Source organism: Syngnathus acus, chromosome 13 (genome assembly GCF_901709675.1).
Source record: "Syngnathus acus chromosome 13, fSynAcu1.2, whole genome shotgun sequence".
In the NCBI taxonomy this organism is placed as follows: Eukaryota; Metazoa; Chordata; class Actinopteri; order Syngnathiformes; family Syngnathidae; genus Syngnathus; species Syngnathus acus.
The window spans coordinates 15,132,426-15,151,306 of record NC_051098.1 but is presented as its reverse complement, the minus strand read 5'-3'; the positions used below and the strand labels follow the sequence as shown (position 1 = coordinate 15,151,306).

Genomic DNA, 18,881 nt, shown 5'->3' with positions numbered 1-18,881 from the left:
ATGGTATGATGATAAGGTGAGGTACGGTATAAGTAAGGGCAGGGGATGATATCAGGGCTGGAGGGGAAAAAGTTGACCACAAACATGTATAGACATTTTTTTCCCCCCACAAATGATACATATTCAAACAGACATTTCCAGGGCACATATCATCCTACTGCAAAGCTGTCAATCATTCTCTAAAAAGATTCAATAGTGACAGGATATGGTTTTGTGTTGTGGAAGGAACTGGAATTGCAAAAAGGTGTGACATGGCAGAACAGACATTGCAGATGATCGTAATGAATCAAACCTTTAACTTTCCTTTCAGCCCATGTTTTCCGTCACGCCCGGCCTGGCCGCCAACGGCAACGCAACGGCGTTCAACCCTTACCTTGGCCCCGTGTCGCCCGGCCTGATGCCCGCCGAGATCCTGCCCAGCGCGCCGGTACTGCTCACCAGCAACGCCGGCGTCCCCGTCCCGGTTGCCACGGTGGCGCAGAAACTGATGAGGACAGATAGACTGGAGGTGAGACGCACAGACGCATGTATTATGGAGATTTTAAATCATCATTTAATCACGTCTATCCATTTCAAGCTAAACTCTCGTAAATACAGCGGCCACCCAACGTTATTTCACAGCCCGGCAAAGCGATTAGCCTTTGAAATGTGGGATGTGTCTGAATATTAAAAGACACTTCTCTCAAACAGCGTATTTAATTATGTATCCAGTACACAGTTTGTGTACTCCACACTACAAACATTACCATAATATGGTCATTAGCCAGACTTAAGCAAAGAGGAAGTGACATTAATAAGAGGAGCACATTCGCCCAGTCCACGTTTTCCCAGAACCACCATGAAACTCATAAAGAATCGTTCTCTTTTTTCCATGAAACCAATCAGTCACATGATGAGCGCGCCGTTCGTCTAGCTGCGCGCAGCTAATCATTAATTGGATTCTAGCTCGATCTCATCTATTATGCAGCCCCGCCCGGGAAACGACGGCGGCAGAATAACGAGCTGATCGTTAGTTTGCGGGCGGGCAAAGTTAGGATGCTTGCATTTAACATGTAACAGTGGGCGGTCAGGTAATTGATGGCGGCGGGGGTGGTGGTGTGGAAGTCGCCGGGCAGGCGACATGCTGAGAAGGAGGGATTGGATCAGTGACAGAACAAAATAGATGGTGGGAGCAGACGGGGCGGAGCTATGAGGGAAATCAATTGTTGCGGTCGTCAAGCGATGCGATTGGATTTCTTTTCGGTCACGATTATACTTGACTTTTCTCGGTATCTCTACTTCAAGCACTTTTCACACAATCATCCCCATTTGAGTCATCCGACGTTCCTGTGCCTTTTCCCGGAATGTCTTCCTTCAGGCTTCTGATTGGCTAAGAGGACCTTCTGGTTACATCATTGCCGTGAGGGGAAAAATAAATAAATAGCCCAAAGCCCAAACGTGCTGGCGTTGTAACCCCGTTTTGGTCATCGTTTGGAACGCAAATTCACCAGGAACTCGCTTTGCTAAAAATATCCGAGGAACCAGACATATTTGACTTGCTTCCGCGCCATTCCAAATAAACAGAGCTGGAATTCTGCAGGGTATCACAGAATGGACAAATACGTTTCACTCGGAAATCTCCTATTTTAGAAGACAAGCGGCTTTTGTACAAATATTTTCCAGAACTCTGTATTTTCCAGAACTCACGTGGGCTTTTTACCTGCCGGCTCACCGGATGCAAATGGCGAGAACGTCGGTTGCCATGGGGATGCAAATATGATTAACGGGCCCTTCATTTGCTTCCCCACCTAAGCACTCAGGGCGGGTTACGGCTCACTCCAATGCATGATTAAGCACTGTTAAGGGAGACACGCCGGTCCACGCTGGCTGCAGGGAACATCAAATTGCTTCAATTTAGCCTCACTCTATTTTCTGACAACTCTTTTTTTTTTTTTGAACCAACCATGTAGTCTCTCTCTTGCGCTCTTGTCTCCTTGATCCCGATCTCTCTGCCCTTCACTCCAAATTCATCATCAACTCCCACGTTTGCTCACCCCTCCCTCCCTCCCTCTCTCCCTCACCCACCTTGCCAACATCTGCCTGACAACAAGGCGCCCTCTTTTTCTCAATAAGGCCGGTTGTGGCGCTGGGAAGGGGATGAATGTGTATTACGTGAGTATATTTAGAGAGATACGCCGAGGCCTTAACCCAACTTCGAGCTCTGATTGGTGTTTGGAGATGATTAGCCGTCATGGCGACAGACAGTTTGTGCATAAATCGCTTTATGTGAGCCGACAGCGGGGCTGATAAACAGAAAAGGGGGGGGGGGGGAGATATACACGTAGGGTGTTATTATATTAAATCTGTTTTAGTGCGATTGAGACTCAGCAGACTGAGCTGAAGCAGAGATGATAAGTTACTGCGCGCCTCTTAAAAGTGTCAAAATGAAGAAAAAAGTCATTTTATACGTGCGCTCACCTTGTGTGTGTGTGTTGGTAAATAGTCAATGTCAGGCGCCCTTTCCGTTTAGCTCTCATATTTCCCACGAGCCTCACTGAGCAGCGAATGAGGCCCTCGCTTTCCACAACAGTTTGCTGCCCCTTATCGTACCTCCGAGGAACTGCAACGAGGCCCATTTGAATAACGGTTCAACGCGGTTTGATTGATGAGCCTGTAAAGGCGAACGGCAGTCACGCTCTGTCCTGCCCATCAATCGAGTAAGGCCTTCGCCTGTCAATAAGATTGATTGTCTCGGCGTGCCTGAAGTGATCATCGGCTTGTAAACAGGAGAAGCGGATTAATTAATTTGTCAAACGCTGAAGGAAATGAAGCTGTGGATTCCCGACGGCTTGTCTCTTTGCATTTTTTTTTAAAATGGGTTTTGCTCCATTCAATACATTTTACGTTTGTGGCCCAGGTGTGTCGGGAGTACCAAAGGGGCAACTGCACCCGTGGCGAAAACGACTGCCGCTTTGCGCACCCGTCCGACAGCACCATGATAGACACCAACGACAACACGGTGACGGTGTGCATGGACTACATCAAGGGCCGTTGCTCTCGGGAGAAGTGCAAGTACTTCCACCCGCCCGCTCACCTGCAGGCCAAAATCAAAGCGGCCCAGCATCAAGTCAACCAGGCGGCGGCCGCTGCAGCCATGGTAGGCTAAGTCTGTGAGGTGGTGCTACTCGCGTGCATGTTGTGGTCTTGTCGTTTGAAAGCGCATTGCAATGATTGTTTTGTTTTTTTGTTTTCCCTCAATGCACCGCTGCCCGCCTCCCCGCTTGCTGGTTAATGTTTATGCGCTTGAACCCCATTGGCCACGTGCTCGCTGCCTGCTAATTAAGACTCGGTCGACTGTCAAATCACCGAAGCGACCTCTCGACGCGGCTTTCGACCTGGTACCTATGACCTTTCGTCTCTTGGCTTGCCGGCATGTTGCTGTTGTTCATTTTACTTGGGTTGATGAACTGATGAATTTCCTCGTCCACGTGAAATGTGGCAAAAACGTACGAGCCAGTAGTGCCACATAGTATCTCTTGGAGAAGAAAGTAAAAAATAAATTCATTAAATCGATGAATTCATTTCCTATGCGTATATTTGAAGATCAGTTCATCACCTCGTGAATCTATAATGCATGTGGCGTGCACTTTGCAATGTTATTGTTTTAGCTTGGATGATTGTAGCATGATGCTAATTCAATGTAGCTTTTCCTTATTTGCCATTTAGCAATTGAATCAAGATTCTTTTTTTTTTTATTTTTTTTTTTAAAAAGGTCCATAATAGTGTTGCCAGCATTGACAACATCCTCTAACTGTGTTCTTTTCCCCTGTCTTCGCGTGCCCGACTGTTTGGTCGTCAACGGTCGCTGTGGTTCCCCCTCATCAGGGGCTCCCTCCCGTCCTGCCCCCTTTACCAAAGAGACCCGCACTTGAAAAAGCCAACGGTGCCAGCAACATGTTCAACGCCGGTATGTTCCAGTACCAACAGGCCCTGGCCAACATGCAGTTCCAGCAGCAGGCTGCCTTCATCCCGTCGGGTGAGTCGGAGAGCGTGGCACCGTGCACGATAAACCGGCCGCCGAATCGTACGGAAACGTCACTTTACCACCAATCGATTAAAGAAAAATGACAAATTTCTCCTATGATCATTTTGCGCGACAATATGTTTTCATCCAGGTGGAAAGCAATCATGTCTGATTTTAACAAATGACGTTTCTTCATTTTTTTTTGTTCCCTTCCTTGTCCACTCCACTTCCTGTTGCAATGCATGATGGGCAGGCTCGATATTGTGCATGACGCCTGCAACAAGTGTTGGTAGGTGCCAGCTTTCCTTACCGATTCAACTCTTGTACGGTTTGATATAAAGACAAGATGGCGCGCAATGTCTGACCTTTGAACTTTGAAAACACATTTAGTCGTATGACCCCTCTTTGATGCTGTGCTGCAGGTGTGCCTGTCACCTAATGCTTGTTGCAGTTTTTCCGTCCCTCCCCAAGCTCACTAACACCTCATTATACTGCCTGGCTATAAACATGAGGGATTTGAATTTATTCATTTGTCTTGTCATGTCATTTGAATAAGCAAGATACGGAAACTTCTACCAGTCGGATGATGAATCCAAATATACGTTTTTAAAAGTTGTATTTTAAATGTCACTGTGTCAGTCCTGTCTTTTAATATAGTGAATTCGATTTTTTTTATTGACATTGAACATGCCGTTAATATACAATATGTCGTATACATTTTTTATGAGTAGTATTAGTAATATACATACGTGTATATGCATGTATATAGTTATATACATACATACCGTAATTTTCGGACTATAAGTCGCGGTTTTTTTTCATAGTTTGGGTGGGGGGGCGACTTATACTCAGGAGCGACTTATATACATATATATGGTTTTTTTTCACTTTTTTGGGCATTTTATGGCTGGTGCGACTTATACTCCGGTGCGACTTATAGTCCGAAAATTACGGTACATGTATATGTGCGCATAAGCATCTATATGTATATAAGTATATATGAAAATATATATGTGGCCCACTCTGTAAACAACCATAATAACTGCGGGAAAAACAGTCTACATCGCTCATGTTTACGGCCCATCCCATATGCCGCCATAGAAATGACGCTGCTCATGAGCTGAGGTTCAAATGCTAGTGTGTGTGTGTGTATGTGTGTGTGATCTTTCCCTCCCCAAGTACCCATGATGCACGGCCCCACTCCGGCCACTGTGTCTGCAGCCACCACATCTGCCACAAGTGTTCCCTTTGCAACCGCCTCAGCCAATCAGGTTTGCTCCGCTCTTCTCCTGCGCCCTCTAGTGGTCGTCTCCCTCATGTGTGTGCCCCCTTGATGAATTATGAATGAAAGCATGAGGCTAAAAACTCCATCAACTTGTCAGCTCATGTGATTGGTATGCTCCGCGTTGAATCGGTGAGTATAACGCGGATCTCCGCTTCGTTTTTCTCCATGTCGTGTTTTCACTTAGATTCCGATAATATCTGCGGAGCATCTGACTAGTCATAAATACATGACCCAGATGTAGGAGGGGCCTCAATCAGAAAAGTATGTATTCCCGACTCATCCGCCGATCGAAACGGCATGTTAAAAGAAATAATTGGATTGTGGCTTTTTTTTTTTTTGGAACAGGTGGATCTGGAGAGCCAAGACCAGCGATTCAACAGGCGAGCCGAATGGGAAGCCGCTGAATCCACACGTGGCCAACTGAGAGTTTGCTCCAGTCACTTCACCTCCATTTCAAGAGCGCCTTGTTCCTCCTCTCTGCGAAAGGGAGGGCGCCTTTACCTTTATTCACCGGGCACACTTTGAATGTGACGCGACTAAGACGATGCGCTGCGTCCAGTGAGGCGGAGGAGGAATCGCGGCGTCTTTTGTACGTTTGTTCATTGGTTGTCTTTCATGTGTTTACACAAAGGTGCACCTTATATTTCGGTTGATGGAGACGAATAAGAATCTGACTGTGTCATGAAGGTTTTTATGTTACGATAAATCAACGACAACGAGAAGAAAAAAAAATAAAGGCCATACATGTGCTAATACGCCAATGGTACTACGGTCACGCAAAGCAATCGGCTTTCCCTTTAAGGCATCACCACTCGACCCGTCACTGCTGATACGAAATCCTCAAATCTTCCGCCATGAGGTCAACAAAGATGTATAATTTAGTTGCCATGACAACTGCTAACAGGCGTGTGATTTGTTTTTGGTTTTTTCGGGAGGTTATGACACTGTTAGATGTCGGCCGTGTTTAAGAATAGTTGTCTGAATTTTCAGATTTTCAGCCAAAGTCTTTTTTGGGGGTGTTTTTGTGGAACGACTTAAGCGGGGTACACACATACTGACAACCGAGCCTTTTTCCTCACTTGCAATGGTTTTTTGTTTTTGAATCCGAGACAAGAATAAATTATTTTAGTTGATTTTAGTTTCAGCAACAGGTAGATATTTTTTTCTGAATATTTTTTTCTGTAGTTATGAATTGCAATGCAAAGTAAACTTGCAAATTGCACAAGCAATTGATTGGGCAAACTAAAATATCTCAGAATCCTGATGTGTTAGAAAAAAAAAAAACGTTTTTTTTTTTTTTATTAAATCATCAAACATGTTTAAGGACAATTTTTTTTTCTGTTGGCTAGTGTTATTAGATGTCTCCCTGACTGGTGTGGTCTGTCTTAAGCATGATTTTTTTTTTGCCCCTACCTGATCTAGGACAGACTTAAAATTCTGCACTATTTACAAAGGCAAATATAGAGGTATATGTGTGTGTGATTTTTTTTTTTCCTGGCCGTGTGTGAGTGTGGAGTGTCACATTTCTGAAAGTCATTTAAAAATCGGTTTATGTGTACCTCGCTTTAAGGATTCAGTGTAGCTCACTCGTACTTCGCCAGCTCGTTTGTATACATCTCATGTATGAATAGAATATTGAAAGTGACACGAAAAAAACAACAACAAAGGTTACGATTGTATCCCTCATCTAAAGCCTTAGAATGTACCACCGGGTCAGCACAATGCAACACACCATTGGGAAGCCTCATCTGTGCAATGCCAACACTCGTTTCAATTCTTTTTTTTTTTTTTAGTTCTATTTATCTCGATTATAACGCGTGTTTGAGTGTCTCTTTGTGTGTTCCCTCATCTTTACCTGAAATTCTGTGTACGTATATGTCTTGATTTTAGTACGACTTGATGGTAATGTTAGTATTTTGTATGTTATGCATAGTTGCATACCGACCATATGCAGATAGGTGTTCGTTCACTCCCTGAGTTCTCTTTGTGAGCAACGAGGTCTTCAACGAGTACCTAAGAGTGCGAGTACAACGGAGAGGTCGAGTTGTTGCTATGGCTACTGTCGCCGGCGACAACCGTTTAGTATTTTAATTATTGTAAGGTTTGTAACTACCCATTTAATTATATATATATATATATATAATTTCTTGGATGTTTTAGATATGTTATTTTCTACTGTATCCATTTCAAATTTAATAATATAATTGTTGAAATATTTTTACTCCTTGGAAATTGGGCCATGTTGGGAAAACAAGCTGCATATTTTTTTTTTTTTCCTCTGTGGGATCCCATGACAGGAAGTCCACGCCCACTCAGCCAATTGTAAAACAAAATGGAGGGCAGGGGCAAACTCCCGAGGCGATAAAAGGTTGACTTTTTGCACTTCTGTACATAGTCAAGAAAAGAGAGAAAACATGTATATTGAGATCTTATTTTGAATAAAAAAAATGTGTATGAGGACAGAGCGTTTTGTTAGGATAACCACACAGAAAAAGGCTGAACAAAAAAAAAAAAAAAAAAAAAAAAAACGCTTGCATCCAAAGGGCGCTGATTTGTCTTTCTCTAACCCCTCCCCTTTTCAGGAACGCTCTCCTTTTTTTTTCTTTTTTTAATTAGTCAGCAGCTTGTAGTTTGCCCGGTAACCGCCCAGAGGAGGGGGGAACTGGGGGGGGATCCACTACACCCCCCCCCCCCGCACTGTCAGGCCTGTGAGGCCCAAACATAACACGTACTGTCTCTTTAATCAGGAGACAAATGCATGTTAAACATATTAAAAAAAAAAAAAAAATCACAGTACTAAGACTAAAGAAAACATGTTACAGATAAAAATGTATTTACAATATTCACACACTATCCATATGTAATGGAATAAGATATTTATAGAAAAAGAATATATAGAATAGTGGTTTATTTGAAAAAAAGAAGAAGAAAAAAAAAAAAAAAAGAATCCTGAAACTACATTATAGTCACCACTTGGAGAGACATGCAACACAAAGCTCTCAGTATGTTCTGTTGATGTAAGCTGTGCTCCTGAAAAGCGACAGCAACATTTTGGGGGTTTGGTCACCAGACCATCCCTAACCTGCGACCAGCGCGCATGCTTTGAAAAAATTTGTGTTGTTTTTTTTTTTAGTTTGTTTTGTTTTCTCTGCTCATAGTGCTAAGATGATGTATTCCGCCATGTTTGTTTCTGCTTGTTTATCTGCGGCGTGCCCCCCGACCCCCATCCCCGTGTGTCAGTCAAGAGATGAAATGCTAGTCTAAAGCCATAAAATGTTGAATGGAGTCGAGATGAAGCTCTACATTGTTTGTTTTCCCTGAAGGGGGGGGGCTGCATTGCTATATTTGATTCTTGCTGTTATGGCTTTAAAAAAAAATGTAATAAAAAAAACACACAAAGAAACTGCATACGTGACTTAAATGGTGTATTTGTACAAGGATGATGGGTGATGTCATGTTTGTTGTTATTCATCCTAACCTGTGAAGCTGATTGGTCCTCTTGTGTCAAAAAGCAGTTTTTGTCCCTTCGAGCAGGAGCCGAAAGACTGTGACGCAGCGCCCGGCCACAAGATGGAGCTGCCACTTTGTCAGGTTTGCTTTGCGGCATCCGAGCCAGTGCCTGCGAGAACATAAGAGTGGATGTCATGAGAGTCATTGTACTGTATTCAATTATAATAAATGATCAGAGAGGTATTAATGTATGTGTATTAATTTTGATGATTGTGGTTTGTGGTGGTGTCGAGCCACACAGCCTCATTCTTAGTTTTTTTTTCCCACACAATAGTGGGGGGGGAAAAAATATTAAAAATACTGCTTTTATTTGTAACCACATTTATTCATTATTAATAATATATCATTAATTCATTGTAAATGACCACTTGACTGGGTTGACTACACTTCACACCAGTCAAATTGTTAAACTCTTTCTTTCTGATCACTTGGCCAATTTTCTAGGCGGTGTGCGTCTGATTACGGTGAGTGTGTTTGCAGCAGATGGGCGAGTGGAGCGAAAAAGCAGCTGCATTTCAATTCACATCTGAGAAAGAAGCGATATTGATTCAGAACGTAACAACAACACAACATGGCCTGCCATGCTGCTGCGTGATGGACATGATCCAGTATCGAAAGGTCTACCTTGACAAAGAGGATGCTCACGTTTGAGGCACTACAAGTGCAATGCGTCAAATTCCGAACTGTTGCTTTCTTTTTACCGGGATCAGATATGCCGATTTTGACAAAAATAAAAAAAGCACCACTACTAACCACAATAATAAATACGGCTGATCACAGCAATAGCAAAAAAACACAAAACTTGGGTTCCACTGTGGCGCTAAGTGGATGTAGAAAGTCTACACACCCCTGTTCAAATGCCAGGTTTTTAGGATGTCTCTTTTGGCATGTGTTTTTTCTTTTTTTAAACTTCTAGGGGCGCTAGCAAGTCAGTTTTCAATGCTCCTCCCACACACGTTGGTTCTAAAGACTTTTTTTTTGGTGAGGCTGCTCATACTAGACATACCTAACATTTCATGTTGCGTGAAAATAGCTCAACGTGTATATATGAGGAAAAAAAAATGCCACCATTAGCCACAAAAACCAAACATACATTCCTAGGATGAACATACCTGCAAATTTTGGTGAGTTTTGATGATGGGAAAGCCTTAAACACAATCATTTAGCCTAACAATAATAAACGACAAAATTAGCACAAATAAACCTTTGCCACTCTTATCCAGAGAGCAATCTTCACTAGTTAAACATTTGGATCCTTCAAGAAGAAGACAGCGGGTTTCTATCTTCCGGAATTGTCACTATATGGGTCATATTTCGAGGGCAGCCGGGGCGCAGCTGTATCCCCGCGCATGAACGAGTGCCATTCACGCAGTGGCAGGAAGTCCGGAAATATACAACGCTAGCGAGCTACAGATGGTTAACTTGTCTTTTGTGGGAATGTTGCGGTGCAGTTTGAGGATGTCAGCAACGGGCAAAGATCCCGTGAAGCCTCGGTGAAAAACGAGGAGGCGGACAATGGCATTTTTTGAAATCGGAAATGAAAGACAGTGAAAATTCCAGCACACAAAGCACAAATGGATTTTAAGTCCTTGCTGGGTTATTTGACTTCATTGAGGTGGACACTTTGCCACTGTCGGAGCTAGAAGGGGGCCACGGGGCCACTGCCACCCCGTGAAATATGCAAGTGCCAGGCCGGATGATGGACTTTTGGGTATTTTCTGATTATTCCAGAAATATTTTTCAACTTTTCCACCCATAAGGCCTTTTTCCTCAATTATGTAATGAATGAAACATTTTATTTTCACTGTTAGTGCCGTGACATTATGCTAATGTAGCATATCCTTGGCCTTATTTGAGGCAAAAAAAAAGTGACCCAGTTGTCTTTAATAGCTAAGCTAAGTTAATCATCACCTAACACAAAAATCAATAGGTATTTTTAATCTTTGTCGCCAAACAGGAACAAGCAATTGTGATTGTCTTTCTACGAGATAGCGATCGCACGACGGGGAAATGATCCTTTCTCTTTCCCCTTTATTTGACACTTTTGAGAATCAAAATGTGCTGTCAGAGACTGAGTTGAATTTAATTTAAGAGTGGCAAGTGTCATTTGTTTGTCATTTCCTGCTGGGATGTCGCCACAGCCCGCCGGCGCGTTCCCACCAAAATGTACAAACAAATCCAAATGTTAGTACATCACTTAACAAGCTAGTTCCGGAGTACAAGGGCTTTACATTCTCACTCAACCAGATGTGACAGAGTTCAATAATCCGTTCTGCTCAGCTCTGTTTGAATGCCGCGGAGAATAAATGGTTCAGAGGAAGCACAGACTGATATTGAAGGCAGGATATTAATCGACTGGTTCACTTTGAGAAATGGCCGTAGCTACAGCGCCACGGAGTTTAAGTTATTACGCTCTGCCAGGTCATTTCTCACACGCTACTTATGCTAACATATTTTCTATTCCATCTTGGAGAAGAGACGCCGCTACCACTTTCACTCAAACAAATCTTTTATATGAAATTTTTGCAACACTTTCTAATTGGATATAAAAATGTTGATTAGCAACGATTAGCGGTATCACAAACAAACCTCTCCCAAGGCCAAATTAGCAATAAATTATGAAAAAAAACCTTTACGCTTGGCATCAACAGTACAAGTAAATATTCCAATTTTTCCAAATATATCCATTTCCCCTGTGCGAAACCGGCGACACATTTAGCATTTGGAAGTTAGCGTCTTGCTTCTTTGGTTTCAAATTAACAGCGCAGTAGGCGCGTGCTAATTGCGAGGATTAAAATCAGCGATTTAATGAATGCTCAGTATGCTTCACTGCGTGTGGAGGGGCACCCATCAAAAAAAAAAGTTAACATGCTACGTGAGATGACTATGAAATAATAATGAGCAAGTACTTAGCAGCAGTGCATGGATTCATTTCCCTTCTGTAGCATTGTTCATGACCACTCGTTAGCTAAGCATTAGCCGGCAAATCATTCGCTTTCATTATTGGACTAATTATGAGTTTCCAGAAGTTAAATTGGTGAGTCATCAACTATTAATCCCTTTCCTACTTGTTCTCTCTTGATTGCGCAGAAGACTTGGAGCATTTGCCCTTAAAGCTGTACAATTACAAATTAAAGATAGAACTAGGCTAAAACCACTTTACGACTGTATACATATTGATAAATAAATAACTCGCTATTTAAACTCTTCATGAGGGCCTGAGCGTCATGGAATTTTTTTTAGGTCGATGCCGATTCCGACATTTGGCGGAGTAAAATCCCAATAACCAATTACAAAATAGGACAAAAAAATATGACAGTAGTACAAGGACATTTCACAGAAGTTTAACTTAATAACAGAGAAAATATTTTTGCCATTATTTTTGGTGGGGTGTCTTTTGTCATTATCAAAAAAACCTGCAAAAAATATCAGTTATTATTATTATTGTTATTATTACGATTATATATGGATTCCAATGAATTGATGTAATTGCATTGGTGTGCTTTCAGAAGTCCTCTGGGTTTTTATCCGCGCACGTCGGGCGAGAGAAAGCTCCGCGCAGTTTATCACCGAGAGCTCTATTGTCATTTGTTTGACTGCCAAGTGCCGAAGCACTTTTCTAAAGGCCTTTCTTGTGCCGTGAAACGCTCGCTGGAAAAACGTCCAAGCATTCATGCACAACATGCACTTTATTGTTTCGGCTGCTATTCAGTTGGAAGTCTTCATCTGTGAGCGTCTGCGAGCTCCCATGGTGCAACGCTGCCTCCTCTGCTTTGCTCTGCTCCAACAAGAGGAGATTGTCTGCTCCTCGCCGCTCCCCGCCAGATGTAACGCGCCGCTGCGTCCTCTTTTTCATCTCTTCTGTCAAGCTTTGCCTTTCTTCTCATCCTAGTTCCTGCTCCTCTTTTAGTCATTCAACCTTTGCCTATCCCTCAAAAGCTGCTTCTCTTTTCTCTCTGTGTGCGTCCCCTCTTTCAAGTCCTCCTCCCTCCTGAGCTTTTATATCCATCTCACTCCGGTCCGGCCTGGCTCGCTGCAGGGTATTGATAAGCGGCGGGGCGGCGGAGAAGACCGGCTATCGGCGAGCTCCTCTCGACGGAGCGCGTTGGATGTTTAATTTTCGCAGGCATCCACCCGGGACTGCCTTTGGTGTGGCATTGATTGGTTTCGACGCTGACAATGACCGAGCGAACAATTTCAGTTTGTTGGAACTCATTAGACAGAAAATGAGTACGAGTGACAAGTGTGGCTTTCAGCTGTCTCGTACAAATGGTCCACTTTTTACCTTTTGTAAGCGAGCGAAATAAACCTGCTGCAACTTGCCATTTCAACCGAGCTGTCACCCGTTCCTATTTCTTCATTTTACATTTTTTCATTCACGGGGTTGCGTCTCACTGCCGCGTGCTCCTTAGCGTGTTCAGACACATCGTCGAATTGAATCATTTGATTCACTTGTGCTGTATAAATGGCTCATAAAATGCACGCGGCCGTTCGGGAGGTTTTCTCGTCTTACGGCGGCTTGTTCCCCTGATGGGAAAAGTTGGACAAATTCAGTTTTTGTGCCTTTGTCCTTGCATGTTTTACATGCATTAGGCGGTAATCCACTTCCACCATTTTGATTCACTTTCACAGCCAGGACTTGTGATAATGGAGGTGCAGGCCAGGGGAGGCAGAGCCTCACACCATGAAGCACCGAAAGAAATGATCATGTCATAGTTAAATAATATTCTATTTTAGTTTGGGTCATCCTGGAAAATGGTAAATCGGACTCACCAGCAAATTCAAAGCACGGAATTCAAAGACCACAATCTAATGAACAATAATAAGAAAAAGGGGGAGGGGGGAGTAATCAGCCTTTACAAAAATTCGAATGCCCAATTTTGATTGACACTGACAAAAAGGAACTGCTTTTGAAGCTGCTGGAGGCAATAGTTCACACGAATGCTGATAAGGATGAATGAGAGGGGGGGGGGAATACTCAGTGAACAAAATGTGAGACTAATTTAGTATGAATAAGCTATTAAAGTTCAATTCTCAGCATAAATATTGGACTGAAAAGCAATGAAGCGGGAAATTACCGAGTACGTCATATGGCATAATCTTAAAGTCTTTACGCTAATGCTACATGCGGACAGCCTACTAAGTAGCTTAGTTTATCTAGCTACATGAGAAGAAGCAAACAATTCGAAACTGCGGTCAATTTGATGGCATTCACTTCCAAACCACAATCATAAATGTATTGTTAAATTAATACTTCCATCGGAATATTATTGAAGTGACGCAGCAACTATTTGTTTTCAAATGGAATCGTGCCGACGTGAAGCTCTGCTGGGAAAGGGTCAAGCACTTCCTGTTTGTTGTTTGCACTCATGAGTCAGCACTAAGTCAACCAAAAGGCAGCAAGAAAAGCGCTAATGCGTGCCCATTAGCCCGGCGACTCTCGCCGCCGCTTTGCACTCAGCGTCTCCTCTAAACGCATCCTCGGGGCCAACAAATGATGGAGTGGAATGCTCCATTAGGCTGGCAATCCTCTACATCGGCCTGGCCACACACTTGACGCATGAAAACATCCACTCGCCATCATTTCATGGGACATCAGATCTCAATTCTTTGTTATTATTTGACATTTTTTGGCCGCAGTGTTATTATCCATTTACTTTAGCAGCTTCATTTGAAGATAATGACAGAAATCACATTCACTTCATCAGCTCCATAACAGTAGCATATGCATCACAGCGATATTAACCCACTTCATTAAATTGACTCCATCACCACGCTCCATTAGAGCATTTGCTTAATTGCCACTCGAGTGACTTTTCGTCTAGCCATCGGCAGCGCGGCCTAAATACGCGCAAGGATCAATTACAGCGATGGGAGAGTGCTGAGATTTCCACTGTGGTTTTAACACGTTTCTGCGGTGTTTCTGACAACAATGTTAGTAAAAAAAAAAAAAAGACTTATCAGGAAGAAGTGTTATCATTGTTACAAGTACTGCGTTGATTGTGCTACATTGTGACCTGAGACCTTGGCAATTGTGATGTCCTTTTCAGTCAACAGTAAGTTGCAAAATGGCCGCCCCCTGAGATCGATAAAATTCCTTTCATATTCCACAAATGAAACATTAATCAGAACACTGTGTTGCAAATAGTTATTATTTAAATAAAATGTTGGGGTAGACTTCCTCTTTCGGCAAGATAACGTTTGCTATGACATTCACCATAACATGTTACTATGAAAGGAAGATTTATGTATGACATCGCAACAAGCTAGCTAAAAGCTAGCCCGGTTTCATTTGTAGCATCCCTCGTTTTGTTTGCGTTTACAAAGCTGGGAAGAACGCCCAGCAGACTTATCGTCAAGTGAGAACTTCCTGTTTAGCTGAACTTTTCTGGACAGTCTAAACTCTTACTTTAAATTCAGTCAGTACTCCTCTTTTTAACTCCCAATTTTATAGACAACACAGTAAATGTTGAAGAGCTTTAAAACTTTATCTAATCCATTATCTTATTCGTCCTCCTCTTTCTACAACTACTTCAGCATTGAGAAGAGGATATGGTTTGGGTCTGGGGGGAAGAAAAAAATATATATTTTTAAATTCCAATATATTCCAATGAGCGGGAATTATGAATATTACTGTACAGCGGTTTTCACTCTTTAGGACAGATTCCCATATACTTGTTAGGAAAATAACCTCTGTCTCATTTCTGATAAACACTTAGGCTGATTTACTGTGTTTAAATGTAATGCTGGTACTTGGGGCGCCAAATACGTTTTGAAATAGTTGATGTAAGACGTTTAGGAAGCGCTGATTTAAAAGCTAGCCGACATTAGCTTATCACCTTTCATTCTTCACGTAAGCTGATATTCTTCTCTCTTCTCATCGGGAATTACAGAGTAAACGTCTCAAGCAAGTACGCAACTCTCTGCGATAACGGTCTGTTTAGTGCCGTGATAAACATGCAGTAAATTGCATGGGCTGCTACACAACAAAAATGTAGCCCGGAGTGGTTAGAGGAGCGGCTGGCCATTTACACTAGGAAATAAACAAGTGGGGGAAAAGACGTCGGTGATTCATTCCGACGCGATTAATTCACATGAATTGATTTTTTTTTTTTTTTTGTTATTACAGAAAGCTGAAAAATCACCACAGGATGAAATATGTATGAGGCCGCGGTCGATAGCGGCTCACACTGTATCCGCGCGATGATGCTCCTGTAATAACACACAGGCGTACGTAAGCCCCTCCAATGTGACAACTTCATCACTATGACATTTGCGCAGGGTGGACACGTTGACCTTTCTCATTGCTCCTCGCCATAATCTCCCTGACATTCGCCCGTCCATCGATCTGACTGCAGCAAGAGTCTGCAGTCGCACATTAAATGCTCACATCTCAGGCGTTGGGTTGAAAGCGGCACATGAGGTTTAGAACGAGGTCAAGAGAGGTCTTGAAGTTTAGCCTCTTGATCCCAGTTGAGGCCTCAAGAGCAGCTGACCTTTGCGAGTGCTTGAGTTTCGACTAAAAAGTCATGCGGCTCTACAAAACAAGTTGAGGAAGTAGTTTTTGTGGATCTAATATTTATGATGTACTATTCTGTGTCACACCTATTTTTCTGTGAAACATTTTAAAACACTGACTAGTGTAATTTAAAAAAAAAAAAAATTAAATTACATTTGACGAAACAGTTTGAATATTGAATCAGAAAAAAATCCAGTCCTAAAACACTATACTTTTGTTTTTTATAAATCTTTTTTTTTAAAATACCATATAACTTAACATCGTTTATTTTTTAAATTAAAAAAAAAAAAATGTTACTGCCCTCGCCCACCCAATCCCAGATAAATAAGAGAAAATGGATGGCTAAAATTAAATCACCAATACTTAATTAAGGTTATGTCACTTTAAAAAAAAAACAACACAGTAACCTGGTGGAATGTCAGCTGATGCATTGCTCCAGATGCTCTATTTGTCCTCATCTATTTACCTCGCTAACCATCTAACGTGATACAGCATATATAAATAAGTCATGAAATAACAACAACGGGAACCCATTGCAAAAACAGCGAAACGGCGTAAAAGCACACGAAGAGAAGAACAGGCGTGAACTGACCTAGCGCACGTGTGTGTGTGAAGCTCACGCGCTGATACTCAAGCCAGCTGAGCTCAGAGGGGCGTTCGGAATGTGGACTCTCGTGGGAAGAAAAACCTGCAAGAGGATAGGATGGGAAACGGCGGATCAATAAAATCCAGCCAGTCTGCTGTTGCTGGAGTAAACATACAAATCAGAAATTATGGAATGACTATAAATGGAAATTCCATCATAATGGAAGCAGGGCAGAGGGGGGAGAGGTCACGATACACCAGCGATGAATAACGCAAAAGGCAAATTGGAGTAATGCAACACATTCATGTCGATTTCCCCGATGAAAGAAAGGCCAGCGGTGTCGGGCCGTGGCTTTCGATCCCGCCTAATGAAAATGACACAAGAGGGAGAAGAGTGCGCTTGCCGATGCTGATTGGGGTGTCAATGGAGCCGGTGAAGCGGCAGCCAAAGAAATACGGGTCAGGACCAGGAGCAAAAGGAACGCGTGCTGATTTCCACTCGTCGCTTGGGTTCCTTGTTATGATCATATAATGACGCTATCAAAGTACTGAGTATATTGACGAACCTGCTCGATGGATACATAAACACAATTTGCATTTATGTTTTCTTTGCTTGTGCCCCGACCAGAAAATATTACGTCTTTTGTTTATTGTCCAGTTCTTAAAGAGGAGAGATGCAAAGTCATTTGGACTCTTCCAAATAATGAAGCATGATTAAATGTAATGTTTGTTTAATTTAATCAATTTGACACTAACCAGCAAATCTAACCTAAGTGTCTCAAACTGAAGCATCGTTTGGTTTCATTTAGGGCGACATCATTTAGATTGATAAGATGGCCTCATACTGACAGATTCCACTTAGCGACATTAGCGTGCCCGGGTTTTTTCCATCCGGGAAGCTTTAAGTGGCTTTCCTGTAAATGCGCCGAGACTTTAAATGTGCACGCAGACGCAGGAGAGGTCCGCTCACCTTGCCAAGTCAGTACATTTATATCAATCTTAGCAATGCATGAGCCAAACAGCAGCATGGTAGAATTTTTTTTATTTTATTTTTTTATAAATAGTCTCCCTGACTTGGTCCAGTTTTCATGCGTGACTGGAATTTTATTTCTTTTGATATTTTTGTAGACAAGTGCAGTGAGAAAGGGACGTTTGCGCCGTTGTGGGAGTGAACACAGCCAACCGCCTGCGCCACAACTTAGACCTGCTTTTACCTGGTCTAAAAATCTAGTTTACTTTCTCAGAGCTACCAAATTCTTAAACATGGCAAATTAGATTTGCTTGGGACCAAAATAAACATAAGAGTGATTGTTTTACGATACTTAATCGGCCCATAAGTTGTCCCATGATGTATTTTTTTTACGGGAGGGGCAAAAAAAAAAAAAAAAAAAAAAAGAACGGTGCTTACCCATTTTAAAAGAGCTGATGTCGTCCGGTTTGGTTTGGTCCGAGTTTCTCAATGGCCATTTCAGCAACAAGCTGCATTGGATTCTTGGCTCCCCTTCGGGATGTTTGGCGTCACAACATTATTCACTTAACCTTTTGGTCCGCGTCCTCGCCTGCTGCCAAGCACCATTTGTCTTCTTGCGCATTGTGTTGTCTGGTCCTGCAGGAGACACAAAAGCGACAATCCTGATGAGCATGTTGCTTTTATTTATAGTCCGCTGCCCCAGTTGGAATCTCGTAACTCCTGCAGAGGATCATTTTGGACAGCAGAACAATTATAAAGCCCCCGCCCACCCCTCCCCTCTTAACTACGTGCATACCTGCACAGACCGATGAGAATAATCACAAAAGACATTCCAAAAACACTGACAGCTGTCCGTTTGGGAAAATCCAAACATGTTCCCGCCAAAATTCCAGATGGCCTGTGCTGTACCTAATGTTGTGACCCAATGTACCTCTATACAGTACATTCTACATACTGTGGCTAATCACCTTTTTTTTTCTAATGTCTATTTTGTAAACACATTGTAGGG

The 18,881-nt window shown here is 42.5% G+C and overlaps 1 protein-coding gene and 1 long non-coding RNA gene across 7 annotated transcripts in view; one reads left to right on the top strand and one right to left on the bottom strand.

Annotated features, from left to right (window-relative positions):
- The window catches only part of LOC119132215 (muscleblind-like protein 1), a 39,751-nt gene extending 31,539 nt beyond the window's left edge, over positions 1 to 8,212 (top strand). For 4 of the 6 annotated variants that reach the window (XM_037267279.1, XM_037267280.1, XM_037267278.1 and 1 more), the window contains 7 exons: positions 311 to 508; positions 2,897 to 3,136; positions 3,865 to 4,015; positions 4,257 to 4,292; positions 5,183 to 5,274; positions 5,473 to 5,549; positions 5,634 to 8,212. In XM_037267279.1, coding sequence (XP_037123174.1) covers positions 311 to 508; positions 2,897 to 3,136; positions 3,865 to 4,015; positions 4,257 to 4,292; positions 5,183 to 5,274; positions 5,473 to 5,529 — 774 coding nt within the window. In that variant the 3' untranslated portion in view covers positions 5,530 to 5,549; positions 5,634 to 8,212. The remainder of the gene's footprint in view (positions 1 to 310; positions 509 to 2,896; positions 3,137 to 3,864; positions 4,016 to 4,256; positions 4,293 to 5,182; positions 5,275 to 5,472; positions 5,550 to 5,633) is intronic. The other 2 variants (XM_037267281.1, XM_037267282.1) reach the window with 2 other exon arrangements.
- A 204-nt stretch (positions 8,213 to 8,416) lies between these two features.
- LOC119132217 lies at positions 8,417 to 18,602 on the bottom strand. Its single transcript, XR_005099815.1, has 3 exons — positions 18,311 to 18,602; positions 16,910 to 17,005; positions 8,417 to 8,907 (listed from the first exon to the last, which is right to left on the bottom strand). It is a non-coding gene; the product is annotated as an uncharacterized LOC119132217 (long non-coding RNA).
- Between the last annotated feature and the right edge of the window lie 279 nt (positions 18,603 to 18,881).